Below are 18,444 nucleotides of genomic sequence, written 5' to 3'. Positions count from 1 at the left end.
CAATTTTCCTTTGCCTTGAGTTACAGATAACTACATCTGGGATGACCTCAGGAAAATGGGAAAGCAAAGGGGCCCACCACCATCCTTCTCTGGCCTTAAGAACACGGTTTCAAAATTCCACACTTTTCATTCTGTCAAATCTATGGAAACAGTGAGAGCGTCTACAAGACAATAGGACAGACAGACTGAAGAGCCCCAAGGAGCCAGCAGGATCAGTGGTTCTGTTCATTCTACCACATTATCTTACTACCAAAGTATCCTAAATGTTTCCTTGCTTCAGTTTCAGATCACCCCTTAAAAATAAAGGAAAACTCTGCAGTCTTCATATGCTCCAACAAGGTTACTATTTGAAAAATCAGGCTAGAAGATTTTCTTCCTGCTCTTTGTCAGATCAACAAAGCAATCACAGTAACAAAATGCTGCCAACCTTGGGCCAAAAGGAGAAGGCAAACGTTCTTTCGTGAAGGAGCTGACCCACGGAAGGATCTCCATCCTCCATGTAGAATCCATCCCGGGTTTCATCCCTAGCAGTGCTCATGGAAGCATTGCTTTCTTCATCGAAAGTCTTCCCTCTAGAGACAGCTCCTGTTGGGAAATGAGGTATGTGCAGCACTCACAGCCAAAATGTACGGAAGCTCAAGTCTAGAAAGGACGACACTGAAAACTGGATTACCACCAGCTCTGCGTTACTGTGTGCCTACCTTACACCTAGAAAGATATGGGGTGTTTTGTCTAAAACTTACAACAAAACAGCCCACAAATGTAGCTGGTGCTTCTTCTATCTTGATGAAGCAGCCACAGAAAACTTTTCTTTGTGATCATAGACACAGAGTCATATGTAGCCAAGACTTCCTCAGATTCACCATAGAGCTGAGGCTGAGCTTGAACCTGTGACCCTCCGGGTTCTCTACTCCTGGGTGCTGAAATGAGGAGAATGTGCCACTACACTAAGTAAATCTTTTGGTGCTGAAGGCTAACCATGTTTCTGACCCAAGGGCTTCTGTTCTGGTTAAGATATTAGCTAATACAGAAGGGTCACTGCAGAAGCCAAGATCAACACAGCGCCTGGCTGCTACTTTGTGTTGGTTAGAGCAATCTGTAACATGGAGAACATGTTACCAATCAGTCAGCCAACCAACTAATCATCATTTATTCTGCAATAATATTAGCTCAGTGAGTGACTCTCTTCCATCACATTCATGTCTCAACTTTAACATGACAAGGAGTTTTTAGCACACCTAACGATGAAGTTAATCTTTCCTTAAACCAGAGGTGACTGATGTGTTCACAGCTGCTCTGAGTTTACACTTCTTGAAATATGCTTGCAGGTATAAAGCAGGAGGCCAAACACATGTACACATAATTGAAACTGCTCCTTCATAGAAGAAAATGGACATTAATTACTCTTGGGGCGGGGGAAGAAGGCAGGTCTCACTGCAACGTTCTGGAGCTCAGTGTACAGACCAACCAGCCTATACCAGAATTCAAAGTGTGTGTCAGTCGCCATGCCTAGCCTCCAGTGATTTTTACAAAACAAAGACACTGGGCATGGTGGTACAAGTCTTTGACCCCAGCCCTCTGGAAGCAGAAGCCAGTGGATCTCTGTGAGTTGTAGTGCCAGCCAGAGCTACGAAGTGAGATTCTAGATTTCTCAAGTAAAAATATAAAAATAAAAATTATGGTGTCACGGAAAGCTATGCTCCACTGCTGTGGTATCTGGACGGCGACAGGAGCCGGGCATTACCTTCCGGCTGCGACGACTCCTCCGACTTATCATCGTCCTCCAGCTTTTCTTCTTCGTCCTCTTCTGAGCCTTTCTCTGAGACACACTTGGACCCAGGGTCTCCACTACCCTCCACCCCTCTGAGTCCGCCCTTCACAGAGCTGGCCTCGGCCTCGCAGTCCGGCTCGCCGCCCTTGGCCCCGCCGGCTTCGCCCTCCTCCTCTCTCCCACCCGACCTCTCTTTGGCCGGTGAGTGCTCGCACTCCTCAGCCTTGCCTTCAGCCTGCTCCGTTGCCTTTTCTTCGGGAGCGTGAGCAGAAGGGATGGTCGGAGGAGTCTGGCCCAAGCCCATGGCCAGGGTATTCAAGGAAGCCACGGAACTGGCCCCACGGTTCTGGGCGAAGCTTTTGTGTGCATCTAAGAAGGACAGCTCGGGGTCGTTGAGGATGTGGTAGTCTGTCCGGCTGACCCCGTGCTTGGCAGCGCCCACCAGCAGGTCCCTGTCGTGCCGCCCACACTCCCACCACTCGGGCAGGTCCAGGCTGGGCTGGCAGAGCTTCAGCCTGTCGCTGAGCTGCGGGTGATGGAGGACCTGCTCGCGGATCTTACGAAGCAGTTCAATGCGGTACAATGTCCTGGATGCACGCTCCTCTGTGATGGGCTCGATCAGGGAGGCGAGGTCGGGTGGCTCTATAACAGGAAGCATGGCGGTTACCTGGGCAGGCCCCGGGACCCGCCCTACCCTCATGCACAGCCCCTGACTCCCAGCAAGGTGTGGCTGGTCATTCACTCGTGCACCTACCGTCCTCTGGCTTGGCAGGCATCCGACACACCCGCCTGCACATGGCCACAAAGCAGCCGAAATACTTCTCCAGACTCTCATCAGACTTTTTGTCTAGTCTGGCAAAGGCTCGGAATTGGTTCCAATCAAACTGCTGCTTCACGGGGTCAAAAATAACCCCAAAGGTGGATACCACCCGGTAAAAGTCAGCTTCTTCCCTTCTCGTCCACCTGTGGGAGAGGGGATCTGGCTCACATCACGCTCAGAAGGGCATACAGGACACTCTCTCTTTTCTCTCTGCCCCCACCCCACCCCACCCCAGCATGTCTCTGGGACTTATTTAGGGTCGAGGGATGGACACCTTCCAGGCACCGGGCCTTCCTTTACTGACACTGTGTGGTGTGATCACTACTTCTTGGAGACCCAGCAGAGAAGGGAGAAGGCGTGGGTGATGGGAGTGGGGCAGGGACACTGCAAAAAAACATGGAGAACTCACTTTTGCCTCTTCTCAGATATAATAGCCTCCCTTTCCGCCTCCAGCGCCCTCACTTCCTCCCGGGGCCTCCGTCTGCGCCGGTCCGTCTTCATCAGGGCCTCTTGCCTCATTTGTTGCCTTTTATAGCTGCGCTGATAGGCGGTAATGAGCCGGCGCAGCCGCGTCGTCAGGGTTGACGTGCTCGGCCAGTAGAGCTGCCCTAACTCAGCATTGCTCTCGCCGTGCTTGCCTGAGGAAGTGGAGAAAAGGGTCGGAAACATCGCTCACAACACAGACAACGCTCTAACAAAAAAAGATGACTCATTAGCTCTCAGAGGACAGGGTGGGAGAGGCCACCCAGCCACGCTCAGATCTGGAAATATAAACAAGCAGTAACAGCGGAGAGGATGTATAAACTATTTACTTTTAACTCCTTCAAGGGAGGGGCGAAGGCTTATCAGTCTTCAAACAGACTTATGAGCTCACGGTGATAGACTTGACCATAACAAGCATGTAGCTATTGTCTAATTATTTTATACGGGGTAGAGGGCCAATAGTCCACAGAAACATTTCAGGTATGAGGCCAAGGCATGGGATCCAGGCGCCCACCTCGGGCCCGTAGCCTGTTCCCCTGCTCTCCAGCCGCCCTGCGAGCTCACCTGTGCTGTGCACCTCCATGGAGTCGTCCTTATCCTCTGAGGGAGAATTCGCAAATTCCTTGAAAGCAATGTGAGAAACAGAGCTATTTTCAATTGGGGCTGGATTTTACTTTCTCTTTTAGAGGAAGGCTATTATCCACACAGTTTAGCAAGTTCTATATGGGCATACGATATGTTACCGGCACTGTGAAAGCCAACACACTCAAGGCCTTACATCTATTTCGTCTTTGAATGGTGCTCTCGTTGGCTTGTATTCGGGGTCTTCATCTTCTCTATCAAATTCTCCACTGTGTAAGATTAAAAAAATGACAGTTTTAAATTGTATCAATTTGTAGGGAAGTGAAATAGAAAGAGTAACAATCACCCCAATACTAAGTCTGGGTCTGCATTGAAAATCCACTCTACCATATTTAGAAAAGCACAGTTATAAGGGGTAGTGAGGGAGTCACCAAGGGAGACAATTTCATTTATGTGTGTGTATGTGTGTGTGTGTGTGTGTGTGAACTCTTGTTTAAAATAGTATTATGTTATACAAACAGGAACTCCTGGTAGCAACAAATTCAAACCAGACCCAACAGAGTGCCCAGTTCAGTTTAAGAACCAACCCCTGCCAGTAGATGTGATACTGACATAAAGTTTATTAAAATTTTAGAATGTCCTTCTTACCCGTCGCCACCATCTGCTAGCATGTCTGTCCCTCTTTGCTCGGCAGCGATGGCCTTGGCATCGGGCATACCCACGCGGTCCAGGAAGCACAGTGCAGGGTCAGCTCGCATGGAATTGTACTTCTCATAGCCTGGGCCAGAGCCACCAGCACACAGGGCACACGCGCAGAAACAAAGGAAGACCCCCGTCACTGTCAAAACCCGTACGGAGCCCCTGACACAACACAGCCAGTTTGTTTCCCAGACATCATGTGTGCCGAACTAAACAGGCCTCGTTTTGGTGCAGCTTTGGTGGGCCCCCTAGACATCAGAGGTGTCACTGAATGACCACAAATGCATACAGAAGAGGGCTCAGGATAACTGCAGGATGTCAGGAGGATTTCTGACCCTATTCTTCCCCAACATCTAATTTTGCTTGACATTTAAAAGGCTTTGAAACGTTTCTTTATGACCTCTGCAGGGGTTCTCCAGGTCCCCCACCCCCACCCCCAGTAGGTTTGGTCCTGCAGGAACTCACAGGGCCAGCTGAAAAAATCCCCACGTATGGAAGGCCAGCGAACCTGTCTTATTAGGTTTACGATGCTGCATGTCAGTAAGATGACACTGTTCCCTCTATGGTTTTCAAATTGCAATTTGCTTTTTGACTGCCCAAGTTGACTAGATGGGAAATGGCAGATCCCAACAGTGCACTGCGGGAAAATGGTTCTGAGGCCGAGCTCACAGAATGCGGCTGGAGCACATAGGGGGAACAGCACAATTCAATTAGGATGTGTACTACAACACACCGCTCCTAACTGCTGTAGAGCTGCAAGCCAAACTGTAATCATGAAAGGTTTTATAAGCCATCATTCTCCCCTTTAGTCAGGCTGGGCTGCTGAGAATACGTCCACGACCTCCGGAGAATTGGGATTATAATCAGGAGCCGCTCACTGTATATATCACGGCACTTCTGCCTCCCCGGCCTTTCAAAGTTAACAAGGCTGTATCCCACTCAGGGGAGCGGTGAGTCCTCAGCACTGACATTTGTGAAATATTGCTTGGAACAAAGCCCAGGAGGCACTTGTCCAGATTAATAGCAGAGGTTAAGCCCACCGTCCACTCTGACACGGGCTGGCAGAGTTAGTGAGGGCGGCCGTTCCAGAAGCAAAAGTTTCGGGAATGCTATGGTACAACTTGGCTATTACTAAAGCAAATATGGTTTGACTTCTGTTTACAGCCAAGAAAGAAATGTTTTCTTCTCAAACACTCAACAAACATTCAAAAACAGCATCTGATATTTACAGTTCATATTAGATTTTTAGTGCAGAAAAATGGTAGGCGCCAAGAGTCCTTTGGAACGGTCCTCATTAATATTATGACTTTGGAAAAGAGTATGCAAGGAGTTCTAAATAAAGATGAAGCCACACAGTCAAGATGCGTTCAAACAGAAACGCCCCTTACCATGTTTAAACACTCCAATTAAGAGGGATTTATCTGCTTCCCTGTCCCACCAATCAGCAGGAACCTCAGCATGGAACGGCTCAGGGATCCACACGTCTGCTTCACTGGAAGACAGCATTCAAGCAGTCTTTAAACACGAGTACTTAAAATGAACCCTAGTCCTATGTGGTAAACACACACCCATGCATCCTGTTTTTCACAATAAGAATCTTACACGGTAGAGAGGAATCGGCAACACCGGGCATTGGTCAGTAGCCAGAAATGAGCCTCATCACTAGGTATGCCAGGTCAGGTCAGAAGCTATTATTTCTCACCCTCTTCTAAACAAACACAACATGCAAATGGTCTTGTCCATCTTCCCACCCCACCCCATCCCCAAGTCCAGAGGACAAACACTCGCATGAAGGACACGGAAAGGAGGTGAGCTCCTGATCGTCTGGGGGCCGTGGAGTTTCCCAACCACCTGGGCTAGCCTGTGGAGGGCCGGAACCAACGTGAGCTTGCACCAACCTTGAGTCGGCGCCCTCGAGGATCTTCTCGGCCTGGTCTCCTATCACTTCTTGTCGTAGGTAGTACAGCATGCGGACACGCAGCAGGACCCTGGAGAGGAAGACAGAGGGGGAGAAAGTTCTTAACTTCAGCGCTGTTTGCCAACAGTGGCTTTTGGCAGCTGCTGCTGTTCATCCATCATCCTGCCAAGGCTGATTAGCCATGCTGTATGGTAGGCTTGAAGCGTGACAGATGGTGCCACATAATCACCTCTGTGTGGTGCTTTCTGCTGGCTTCCAACAGGCCTGCCTGGCAACCGCTCACGCTGCACAGAGAGGGAGCGGGCTCAGCCCAGCCCAGGCGGACTTCACTTAGACCCACCTAGTGCAGCTTGTGAAGTTTAGACACGTACCCTACCGCTGCCTCTGAAGTATTGAAGCAAGTTTGTAAACAACTGAGCAGATGGCTTTCAGTAACTGTTCTGCTTCATTATCTCATAAAATTTCCTCAGCTGCTGCCTTAATACCATTTTTGGAAGCACATCAGAAGTTGTAGGAATAAACGAGATATAAAATCTGGTTTTACTACCTTACAATAAACCCTCAATATGGAATGTCAGGTTTTTCAGATTATACAACTTTGCTTCCGAGAAAGGAAGGTGGTGAGAGGAGTGGGCAGGGGGTGAGGTCCCTACCCTACGCAGGGAACAGTAAACATTACTATTACCCCTACTTATATTATCAGGGGACCTTAGTTGTGGTTTAAAAATAATAAACACTATAAGATTAAAATGTATCTAACTCACTGATACTCATTTTTAATGAATCAGCATTAAAAATTGGTGATGTCGTCAGGCCACCAGATTTTCCATCGTGTGTGTGTTTCCTCAATGGCTAAAACGTGACTCCCCCACCCCCGCAAATAAAACTCACCTGGTCTCTCTACTAGACAGTCCACATGTGCATTTGGGAGTGACTGACACCTGAAGATGGCCCTCTTGGTGAAGGCTGGTTTCTTCCAACCTAGTGAGTGTTATTTCCCTAGCTGAATAAGCCTGTCACATAACTGCATAACACCCCTGTACCAGTGTTTCTCATTTCTATACACTGGCTCACTTGGTCTTCATGATAACCCTGTGAAGACGTGGGCAAGTTCTCATTTCCACACTACAGATGTTACACTGTTGGTAACAGAGGATGAGTTACACATCCAAGGTCACAGGGACACCTTGAGCACAAGCACACAGATCTAGATCTCCCAAGATGTGACTTGCCTCTAAGACATCAAAATGACAAGCAGGGGCAGTCTTACTAAAACAGACTGGCCCTGTCCAGGCATCAGAAGATGCGATGTCTACCCTGACTGTCTACTCACGGTCAACACGGGTTTCAGATGGGCTTTACAAATATTAAAATGTATGCCAAGATATGCAGTTGTTTGGGGGAATCGCTTTTTACTTTTCAATTTTCTTTCTCTTGGTAACGTGTCAGCTCAAATCCTGACTTTGCCACACAGAACCAAATCAGGAACACTGAGAGCAGCAGAGCTAGCACTGCTGTCTCTGGCTAGAGAGTCTGCAGGCCAGTATTTCCTTGCACTGGGCGCTCAGAAACAGTAGTTCCAAAGGAAACCCCTCTACCTGTGGCTGGGCTCTTTACTTGACTCGAAGGCAGGGAGCCTAACGGTTTCTTTTCCTTTTGGTAGAAAACACAGACTTCCATTTCAGGGCAGGTTTAGGAGTGTGGAGCTTTCTATGAACTGATGTGAACATCTCCTTTTCTTCTAGAGGGAAAGCCAGGAAGAGAAAGGACGGACAGGACAGAGCTCCCACTCTCAAGGAGTCCGCTCTGGGCTGGAGGGGCAAGGAGGCTAAGAAGTGCCCCGAGCTAGCGGCTGCAGCCCGAAGCCCAGGCCTGCCCTCGGGCCGTGAGAACATCACCACTGCAGCCCGAAGCCCAGGCCTGCCCTCGGCCGTGAGAACATCCCCACTTGGCGTCTTCATCTGCCGGTCTCACAGGCTTCACGTTTGTGAGGAACAGAGGTCAGTTATTTTTCTAGAATGTCCTTCAGTTGAGTCTCAGTTTTCTACCTTAACACCAACATTTCTTCATGTTTGACAAGACTGAATCTCAAGGTACAGTCTACGGGCCAAGGACAATGGGACCCTCTTTGCACACCAGAGAAAGGCTAGAAGGTATCAATAGTGTTTTTCTGAGACTGAAAGAAATACACGAAGAGCCTCAATTTCACCACATGTACTAAGTGCAGAGGGCTCCCTAGGAAGATTGCTACTGACAGGAGACTAGGAATTAAAAACTACCACAGCGACACTGGCATCTGAGAAAAGGAACACTGTTCTCATGTTAAACAATTTAACTTGCTCTATTTGAATCTAGAACCCAGAAGGCAACTAACCCCAAACAAGGCAATCCACAATGATAGGGACATTTTCTGAGAGCCATGGTGATCAGGTTACAATGTTAGTACGAAACACCATGCTAGGACAGCAACAAGTTCCAAAGACGCCAAACGCTTTGAAAGATCACGGTGACCCTCTCAAGAGCCAGACTTCTGTGGTCAGGTGGCCTAGGGGCTGCACAGGTGAAAGGAATTGTGTCACTGAACCCCATGGGGTCTGAACTGAGAAGCCTTAGGTAAGCTACTCTGGCTTGAGACCTGCCATCTTTGTGGATAAGCGGGAGATAAAACAGCTGTGAAGAACAAACATGGGTGTCTTCTGTCTTAGCTGCTCAGGCGGCTGAGGCAGGAGGAGCTCTGTGACTTTGAGCCAGCTGGGTCTACACAGCAACGGAGACATAACTAAAGCTATGTAACCCCCCCCCAGTGCTCACCATGGAAGCAGTCAGCGAAAGGCGGAGTCATACGGAAAAGGAAACGTAATTGTCTATCTACTATACATCACACATCAGCTCCACCCTAATGACCTACAACCCCACAGCGAGACTTATAAAAGGTAAATGTACCTTGAAACAGTCCAGATGCCCACCAGTGGATTAGAAAGGGTTAACAAAGCGAGGTGCACTCAGAGCGGAACAGCATTTGTCAGACAAGAGGATCCTGACACTACCCACAGACAGACGAACCGTGGGCACCAGACCACAGAGAGCCCGCTGGGAGGGATGCCTGAGTGTCCGTCTTAGACGGCCGTGATGAGCACGGGGCGCTACTCGTGTAACACCCCGCTCCCTCACAAACGGGTCCCCGTGGTGCACGTGCATTTGCTGACCCCAGGTGCTCAGTGCGCTTGCCCACCTGGACCTGGTACCTACTTGTTGCAGTGGTGCTTCAGGTGCTTCTTGTAGCTGTCCTCCTGGAACAGGGCGTCGGGGTTGCAGCTTGCCAGCCAGTCAGCATCCTGCACTACCGGCTGCGTACTCTGAGCCTTTACCTTCTTCCCCTTCCGGCCCCTTGGCACAGGGGCCGACAGACCTAGAAGCATCAGGGTCACAGTCACGGATGCCTTTCCTTTACGGTGCACATTACAATGTCAGAAGCAGATACTGGAAGGTACAGTGGGAGAGTCAGCGTCTAAGCCACCACCCTTTACCGAATGGTGGTGTTTCTGGTAGCTTTTTGTGACCCAGAAGACAGACCTACCGGAGTGATTGAGCAGGGCTCGAGTCTGGCCATCCGCCGTGGGCGTGATCAGGTCCCAGATAAAGCTCTTGATGTTCTCGTCTCCTCTGTAGTGGTTGAGGCAGTACACCAGGATGGCTCTGCAGATGGTTTCCACATCTTGCTCAGTCAGCTGACGTTTGTAGCGTCCATGGGACAGGATATCTGTCCAGCGGCCCCAGCTGGAAAGCAAAAGTACAGCATGCAGATGGAATCTCTGACTGTATAGACGTGGCATCACCTTGACGGCCAGGGTCTAGGAAATCCTGGACTCACAATGGCATTAGTTACCTCTAGAGATAGGAAAGAAGTACAGGTACAAAACCTCTGTACAGAGGAGATGATGAAGCCACCGAGACACCCACTCTGCTAATAGCTTTCCCGGCCGGGCGGTGGTGGCACACACCTGTAATCCCAGCACTCTGGGAGGCAGAGGCAGGCGGATTTCTGAGTTCAAGGCCAGCCTGGTCTACAGAGTGAGTTCCAGGACAGCCAGGGCTACACAAGAGAAACCCTGTCTCAAAAACAAACAAAAAATTAGCTTTCCTGGGCTGGTGATGGCTAAGGCTATCATTTACAGGAGATGCTTGTAACCAGAGATCCTGGAATTTGTCATGTTGACCAACCTTCTGAGATGAAAGATGACTTTAAGTCGGTGTGACTATTGGAAATCAAAGCTACAGGCTGAGGGGTCCCATTGCATCAGCCTACCACAGGTGCCTTCGTAACTAGTGAAGAGCTCAAAGCCCTGTGGCTCGTATCCCACAGGGAGTGCTTGCTTCCATCTCAGGAATGAAGCTGCACCAGGTCTCAGGGCCTCACAGTCTAGGCCTCTCTGCAGCCTTCTGAAACAGCTGAGAGCCGTGCTCAGAGAACAGAGAGATCTCCGCCATGCCGCGCCGCCTCTGCCAAACCACTGTTCTTTCTGGCTCTTCTGACCTCTCTCAGACCCTGGCCGCGGGTTTGCACCCCCTCCCTTTCTCACATCTGTGCATTTCTGATGTTCCTTCGCCACAGAGTCTCTTCCAGTCCCTAAATTACGTCTTAAGGGAACATGCTGAGCTCCTTTCCGTGTTCCCTTAGCCGAGCACTGCCTGCCGTTTCATCTCCCTACCAGACTCACATTCTGCCTGCTCACCTGCCTGGCTTAAGCGACACCTGCCTTGCTCACAGTGGTAGTTCTGGTGTCTGAGAGCCTCCTAGCCCAGTGCCCAGCACATGGTGGTTGTTCGATCCAAAACAGTAGGTGTGGGAAGAAGAGAGGACTTGACTGACCCTGAGCATCCTTCTTAGAACTAGGAGTTGTACGTATGTTCCAGTCCTAAGGTTTCCCACAAAATCTGAACCATGATCATCAGGCTGAAACAAGGAAGGAGGTGCAGGGAACAAAGGGCTGAGGCCAGGTGAGGCTCTGTCCTGTGTAGAGCCCGGAGAGCTCCCCAGCGTGTGGAACAGTGCCAACACAGTTGTTGAGAAACAGGATAGGCCTTGGCTATACTAGTCTGTGCATTGCATACAAACATCTATGCAGCACTGTGTATCTGTGGCATGCCGCATGCACTGAGGATACAAGCTCCTGCCCTTTCGGAAATGCTGGACGGAATTCCATCAGGAAAGGGGCTGAGTGCAAAGGGGCAGCAGCAGGGAGGGCGGCAAGGGAGGAGGGCATAAGGCTGGTCACGTGTGTGGGCGGGGCCTCGGCAGAACCACCTGCAGAAGGGCAGAGATGACAGGGGAGCCAGTGGAAGCCAGGTTCCCAAACAGGGCTCACCCATGAGAAAGATTCCACAGGACAGACAAGTGTCAGCTGCAGAGCCCTGCAGGCCTCAGACACACACTTCCCCTGCTCTACACCAGCAGTGATCCATTGGAAGAAATGTCCTGGCCACAGGACAGCACACAATCAGTGAAAGTCACTTCAGTGGCCGTTTCTATTTTAACGGAATTGGCCTACAGTCCCATGATCTGTGAGCAAATTCTTATCTACTGATTCAGGCGTTCACCGAGGACCTGGGAATTCAAAGTTCTGTGTGGGTCCACGCTGCATGAGGCACGGAGCCGAAGCGGGCGCTATCCTTGAAACCCCACAGACTCCTGAAGCTCAAGTGGCCTCTCAGGCTTCAGACACGTTGGCTGACAGGTGCGTGAATGAAGCCTCTCTGCCTTTGCTAAGTCTTTATAGCAGAAAACTATTAAATGGTAACTATGGTCATAAAGTTTATGTGACAGTACAGTGCCAATAGATTTTGCAATTTTACATCATTCTTAGTTTTTAATAATCTACAAGTAAATTGGAACTGCCGTAATTCCCATGGTGCAAGCTAGCACTCATAAATTCTACTGGCTTCTCTCTCCACACCCAGGAGGATTAGGACATGGGTGATATTGACTATATGATCCACAATCTGCAGAAAGTTAGTGCGGAGGCATCTGTCTGGCCATGCTAACGGGAGCCACGCAGATCCATGGAAATACGGCAAAATACAAAGACTCCATGTAGCAAACCAGCCTTACCCGTAAACCAGCAGATTCTTCTCCACCCTGAAGCACTCGCTCCGAGCATAGCCCTGAGACTTATCCTGGGGGCGCCGTGGTTTCACACAAGGCTTTTCTTCTGAGTCGCTTTCCAGGTCGGAGAACTCCATGAGCTCGTCTTCCTTCACGGCGCTGTACAGCCGCGTCTGCTTCCTCACTCTCGGAGTGTCGATGACCAGGTTATTCTAAGGAAAGAGCATGCGCAGTGAGAGTCGCGCCAGCCTTCGGGTCGAATCCGACAGCACTCCGAATGGGACTTCTCACTCACCCTCCCGTTTAAGGCGTCGATGTCCAATTCAGCCTTCTTAGCCCACTTCTGCCAGAAATTTGGGTCATCCAGAGAAATATCTGTCCTATTTCCAGATGCAACAAAACTGGCCTAAAAGGAGGAAAACGTATGCGTTACTCTGAGATGCGGTTCTCAGAGTCACGACCCCTGGTATCCTCTGCTCATCTAGTCACCATATATGCGAGTTCAGCCTCTTGTGTAAGACATAGGTATAGTAGATGGGAGAGAGATGAAAAGCATCCCTTGCACACGGTCCACACCTGCTCCAGCAAGATCCTGCTGGGAGCAGATCTAAAACAATTAATTCTCTCCAGAAGAAATTGCTTGGACCATACTTTAGAACATTTGTAAAAGAAGAGAGGTGGCAGAAGTGTTCATGGCTGAGCTGTGCCAAGGCCCAGGAGAGCAGCAAGGATGGAGGGGCTCAAGGCCCAGCAGGTGGAGGAGGGCGGAGGTCAGCGAGGGGCCTCGCGTGTGGTGTTAGCAGTCCGAGACCCGTCCCAGGGGAAGCAGGAACTATTGGAAAGTAGGTGTGAACTTGACATGGACATGGCTGTGCCTAGAGCTGATTGGGGGAGAAGTTATAGCGAGAGCCACTAGCGAGGTTAGAGCACACTGCTCCAGCAGTTTATACCAGAAACAATGACTAAAAATGAAGAAAAGAAGACTTCCTAAAAAGACATTCTTCAAAAGGTGAAGTTAATCGTGGCAGATGTCAGCAGACATGAACACCAAAAGTGAAGAAGCCAGGGAAAACTACCATGTCCAGCTCTAACATCTGCATGTTACTCAGATGGAGTGTGTGTGTGTGTGTGTGTGTGTGTGTGTGTGTGTGTTACACATACTGAGAGTGCATGTGAGGACTGAGGAAAGATCATGCGAGAGACTGAGAAGATGTGAGGAGGGCACAGAGGCCAGGGAAGAACCTCTACAAGCTGGGGCGATGGGGGAGCTCAACTCCCTCCTCACACCACAGACGGCTCGGCCTGAAATATATCACAAACGGTTGAATAGACACAGGAGAAGCAGCCTTAACACGCTGGTGTGGGAAGGCGAGAGGGAGTGGCCCACCCAGACAACAAACTGGGCTTCACCGGTTTTAGCCACCGGGGAAATAGAAATTAGAAGACAACAAACAAACAAGGAATGCTGTTCAGGATGCTCTGAAAGAGGAATTCGCGTTCACTGCGAATTCATGGAGTCACTATGGAGTCAGTGCGGAGGCTCCTCAAACCACTAAAAATAGCACTACCTTATAACCGAGCTACGCCACTGGATTGTGTTTCTGAAGGCAGGTCTCTGAGTCAACACACCACAGAGACACTTGCACACCATGTTTCACAATAGGCAGGAAATGGAACCAGCCTAGATGTCCAATGACAGAGGAACTGATAAAGAAAATGCTCTAGCTATACACAGCGGATTCTTATTTAGTTGTAAAGGAAAACACAATCATAGCACTTGCGAGAAGGTGGATGGAGCCGGAAACCACTGCACAAGCAATGTAAGGCAGGCTCAGAGATACAAACACTACGTTTGTCTCGTATGTGAACTTGGATGTTGCTCTGTGTGTGTGTGTGTGTGTGTGTGTGTGTGTGTGTGTGTAGGTTACATCATAAAACTACAGGAAAAGATTTTAAGCAAAAGGGGGAATAACAGGTCTCACGTGGTACGAAGGCAGATGAAGGGACTTTTGCAGAGCCGAGGGCCCACCATAGGGGCACAAAGGGCAGAGAGGGCAGTGGGGTAAAGATGCAGTGTACCGTGGCCCGTGTAAGAAGATGCCAGGGTGGAGCCAGCATTTCTATGCTTACTCTTTTTCCAATTTGTTTAAAAGAAAACCAGAAACAAAGCAACCCAGTCTGTTAGTTCCTTAAATGATAGGCATGCTTGGGTGAGGCCTTGGGTTCAGTCCGCACTAGGGCACCGAGAGAGCTAACATCACCTCTAGTTCTGCTTCTGTCAAATGCTCGAGAGAAATGAGAAGACGTGTCCAAGCAAAAGCTACTATGAAAATGTTCACTGAAAATCCAAAAGTAGAAATAACCCGAATTTCATCATCAACTGGCAATGACTAAGTGCCTAGAATGTCTAGCATCACCTGGTCATTGCGTGATACCCATAGAGTAGAACATTGTAAGCCATAAAAATAAATTATCCATGTATACTGCAACAAGGATGAGCATGACAAACATTACGTAATTTTATGAAAGCATACTCGAAAAACCACACACAGTATAAACTCCACATAGAAGGGTAGAGACTGTCTGCTAATGGACACAAGGATCTTTCTGAGGTAGTAGGAACATTCTAAACTTCGGAGTGTGCTAACGGTTGCCCTAGCCAATGAAATGTCAAGGTGTCGAACTTCACGCTTTATGGTAAGCAAACCACAGTTTAGCAAAATCAGAAAGCAGAGTGAGCCTCGGTGTGGACAGCTGGAATAGCGGCAAGTGGGTTTTAGGCGACAGTCGGGGCTCAGGGCGTCCTTGTCCGTAGCGGGTTGGTGTGGAGAAGAGCGCACGGTGCAAACTGTGGGAGGCAGACCGTGGCAAGAGCCGGGGAGGAATAAACACCACGGGCTCATTTTAGCTGTGAGCAGAGTTGTGGGGCCGAAACAAAAGGGGGAAAACAAGAAAAGACTTAAACACAGAGTAACTTGATCATCCTTTCGGGTTGTTTCGGGAACTGGGGTCTGGGAGATCATGAAGAATGAGATTCATTAGAGAAACTTGTAAGGGACGCATGGGAAAGAACACACGAGAACAAGATCACGAGGGCCCCGCCCAGTGAGCGGTTCGAGAGAACCTAGGGTACGGAGAATGCCGCAAGTGTTGGGAGTTGCCAGGGAGTTAATAACTGGACTGTAATTTGCAATAAAAAGCCAATGTTCTGCATAAGTTCTGATCATGAGTTCTAGAAGGCTGCACCAAAGACCCAGCTCTCTAGGTGGATTCAAACCTTAGCAAACGTGGAACCTTTGCCTTCAGACTCAATGGTAATAGTATGGGTTCGTCGAAGGAGAATCTGGTCGATATCTTCTTCACAAAACTTAGACCCTTCATCTTCTTCATCCATAAGTGCACCGTAAGCCCCCTTTCGTAGGAGGTCTTCTATTTCCTTCTTGGAAAGCTGTTGTACCTTTTTCAGAGAAATTATAAATATTCAGAGTAATTTAGAATTAAAACACAAACTAAATGTCATAAGAGAGTTCACTGATAACAAAGGAAAATGCAATAAAATATACTTAAAAATCTGAGGTTAAAAAACAGCCAGTGGAGTGTGGTAACACATTTTTAAACCCGGAAATCAGGAGGTAGACACAGGCGGGTCTGCCAGTCCCACCAGGCTAGCAGGAGCTCATAGTGAGGCCTTGTCTCAAGAAAACAAACCAACAAAAAGCAGATGCCAAACACTTCCTAAGAGTCAGCTGGCTACAGACGGAAGGAGGGCGGACTGAACGCAGGACTGGGCAGTGTCCTCTTACCCCATTGGTAGCATTCTCTCTTCCGCTCATAGACTGCAGCACGGCTTTATCCAGACCCAGCTTCAGACTAGCCTTGTCAAACATCTCCCTTTCATAGGAGTTCCTCGTAATCAGCCTGTAGATCTTCACGGATTTGCTCTGCCCTATTCTGTGGCATCTAGCTTGAGCCTGGAAGGGTTAGAAAGCCAATGGCTGTTGAGGTGGGAGACAGGACTGTGCCCTCCCTGAATGTGTGTGTTGGAAAGCTGATCTCAGTGTTAGATTTAGAGGTGAGGATTCAGGAGGTAATTAGGTCATGAGGGTGGCGCCCTGATGAACAGGATTAGTGTCCTGTAAGAAGAGGGAGACAGCTGTCTGTGAAGCAATAGCCCCGTCCTGCTGGCATCCAGACCTCACAGTTTCGACTCCAGAACCCTGAGAAAGGCTTGGGTATTGTTTACGCTGGCCAACCATGGCATTCTGTTACGGCAGCCAAAGTGACTGACACAACTGCTCAAGAGACCCTTGGCTCTCTGGTCGGTTCTAAAACCACATTGTTAAAGTAAAGAAAGCACAGGTTAGAAGGATACCAACTCACTAAGGGGTTTCCTCTCATATTATGCATTGGGTGATCAGTAGTTGATTTCCTCTGAGTCAGGAGGCAATGACACACTAGTTCACTGGTGTGACTGTGTAAGAAGCCCTGGGGACCCTGTCCCCACTTACCTGGAGGTCGTTCTGGGGATTCCAGTCTGAATCAAAGATGATGCAGGTGTCAGCAGCAGTGAGATTAATGCCTAGCCCTCCTGCCCGTGTGCACAGGAGGAAAACAAACCTATCGGAATCAGGTTTGGAGAACCTGTCAATAGCTGCCTGGCGGAGGTTGCCTCTGACTCGGCCATCAATCCTTTCGTATGGGTACCTGGAAATACAACAGGGAGGCCTGACCAACAGCTACCATACGCTCGCTCCTTTCTGTTTTCACACAAGTATTCCAATATGGGACATGCCCCCATACAGAAGGACTTAGCATAAGTACTTCAGATCAGAGGTGATTTCCTTACAACTTCCAGGACACACAAGATTTAAGTTTCATTATACTTTCTCAAGGAAATAGCTAAATTCTAGAAATAGCTGATAAAATACATTTTAATTTTAAGTAAGAACTTTTCTCCCCAAGTTGAGTAAAATGAAGAAAAGCTGCTCACAAAAATATTGCAGCATCAAACAAACAAACAAAGAAACCTACACATATATAGCTGGCGGTGGTGACACGCGCCTTTAATCCCAGCACTAAGGAAGCAGAGACAAGCGGGTCTCTGTGAGCTCAAGACCAGTTTGGTCTACACAGCGAGTTCCAGGACATCCAGGGCTGCCCAGAGAAACCCTGACTTAGTGAGTCCCTGCAGTCAGTCGTGTAAGATGCCCTTAGCTACCACTGTGGCTTTAAAGGGGGAGGTGATATACTGTTCCCACTCTGCACCCCCTCCCCTGTAAAGGTCACTTCTAGGTGGCCCAGGCAGAGCCCCGTCCTTCCTGTCCGTGGCTTTGCTGCGGCGGCCTCACCGTCTCTGGATGAGATAGTCCTCTAGGATGTCCAAGCAGCGCACCATCTGGGAGAAGATGAGCACCCTGTGGCCGCCAGCCTTCAGCTTTGGCAGCAGCTTGTCAATCAGCACCAGCTTGCCAGCAGCCTGGATCATTGCCTGGAGCTGAAAATCTGGAGACTCTGCATTGTGTGTTTCTTTAAACTCTTCCAAAATTTTCTCTTCAGCACCTGCAGAGATTGGATGGCATGGCGTGAATACTGTAAGAGGTTTTTACTACTAAAAACAATGGATTTGCTTTCAAAACCCACAGCAAACTGGCAAAATCAGAATACCCCAATTCACATGTAAGAGCAGGAAGCCACCTGCTTACTCAAAGTTAGATCCACACATATCTCCAGGCCTACAAAGGGATCAAAGTTTTAAGTTCCATATATTGAGGCAGTTAAGGAGAGACCCACATTTTCCAGCCACCAAATGTTTGCTGACTATATTAAAACAAAACAAAACAAAACCAAAACCGACCAAAACAACACACACCCAAATTCAACAACAGACGGTTAGGCCCTAAGTGGCAGAAACAAGCCCAGGACCAGATCCCTACGGCAAATCTAGAGCCTGAACTGCAGAGGAAGGGCTGTCGGCTGAGGGAAACACAGACAGCAATGCCCAAACCTCTAAAGCTAAAACCAGAGGCTATGGCTCCCTGGTTAACTTTCTTTCTCTTGATGTTTCTTCA

The 18,444-nt window shown here is 49.0% G+C and overlaps 1 protein-coding gene across 4 annotated transcripts in view; it reads right to left on the bottom strand.

Annotated features, from left to right (window-relative positions):
• Positions 1–18,444, bottom strand: part of Chd7 (chromodomain helicase DNA binding protein 7) — a 182,693-nt gene that overhangs the window by 10,601 nt on the left and 153,648 nt on the right. For all 4 annotated transcript variants that reach the window (XM_052176045.1, XM_052176047.1, XM_052176046.1 and 1 more), the window contains 17 exons: positions 17,725–17,935; positions 16,885–17,080; positions 16,180–16,347; positions 15,654–15,833; positions 12,672–12,782; positions 12,383–12,588; positions 9,851–10,050; positions 9,523–9,682; positions 6,254–6,343; positions 5,744–5,847; positions 4,305–4,434; positions 3,853–3,925; positions 3,639–3,696; positions 3,001–3,229; positions 2,526–2,734; positions 1,745–2,413; positions 428–585 (listed from right to left, as the gene is read on the bottom strand). In XM_052176045.1, coding sequence (XP_052032005.1) covers positions 428–585; positions 1,745–2,413; positions 2,526–2,734; positions 3,001–3,229; positions 3,639–3,696; positions 3,853–3,925; positions 4,305–4,434; positions 5,744–5,847; positions 6,254–6,343; positions 9,523–9,682; positions 9,851–10,050; positions 12,383–12,588; positions 12,672–12,782; positions 15,654–15,833; positions 16,180–16,347; positions 16,885–17,080; positions 17,725–17,935 — 3,152 coding nt within the window. The remainder of the gene's footprint in view (positions 1–427; positions 586–1,744; positions 2,414–2,525; positions 2,735–3,000; positions 3,230–3,638; positions 3,697–3,852; positions 3,926–4,304; positions 4,435–5,743; positions 5,848–6,253; positions 6,344–9,522; positions 9,683–9,850; positions 10,051–12,382; positions 12,589–12,671; positions 12,783–15,653; positions 15,834–16,179; positions 16,348–16,884; positions 17,081–17,724; positions 17,936–18,444) is intronic.

The sequence above is a fragment of the Apodemus sylvaticus genome, chromosome 3 (assembly GCF_947179515.1).
Source record: "Apodemus sylvaticus chromosome 3, mApoSyl1.1, whole genome shotgun sequence".
In the NCBI taxonomy this organism is placed as follows: domain Eukaryota; kingdom Metazoa; phylum Chordata; class Mammalia; order Rodentia; family Muridae; genus Apodemus; species Apodemus sylvaticus.
This window is presented reverse-complemented; position numbering and strand designations above follow the sequence as displayed.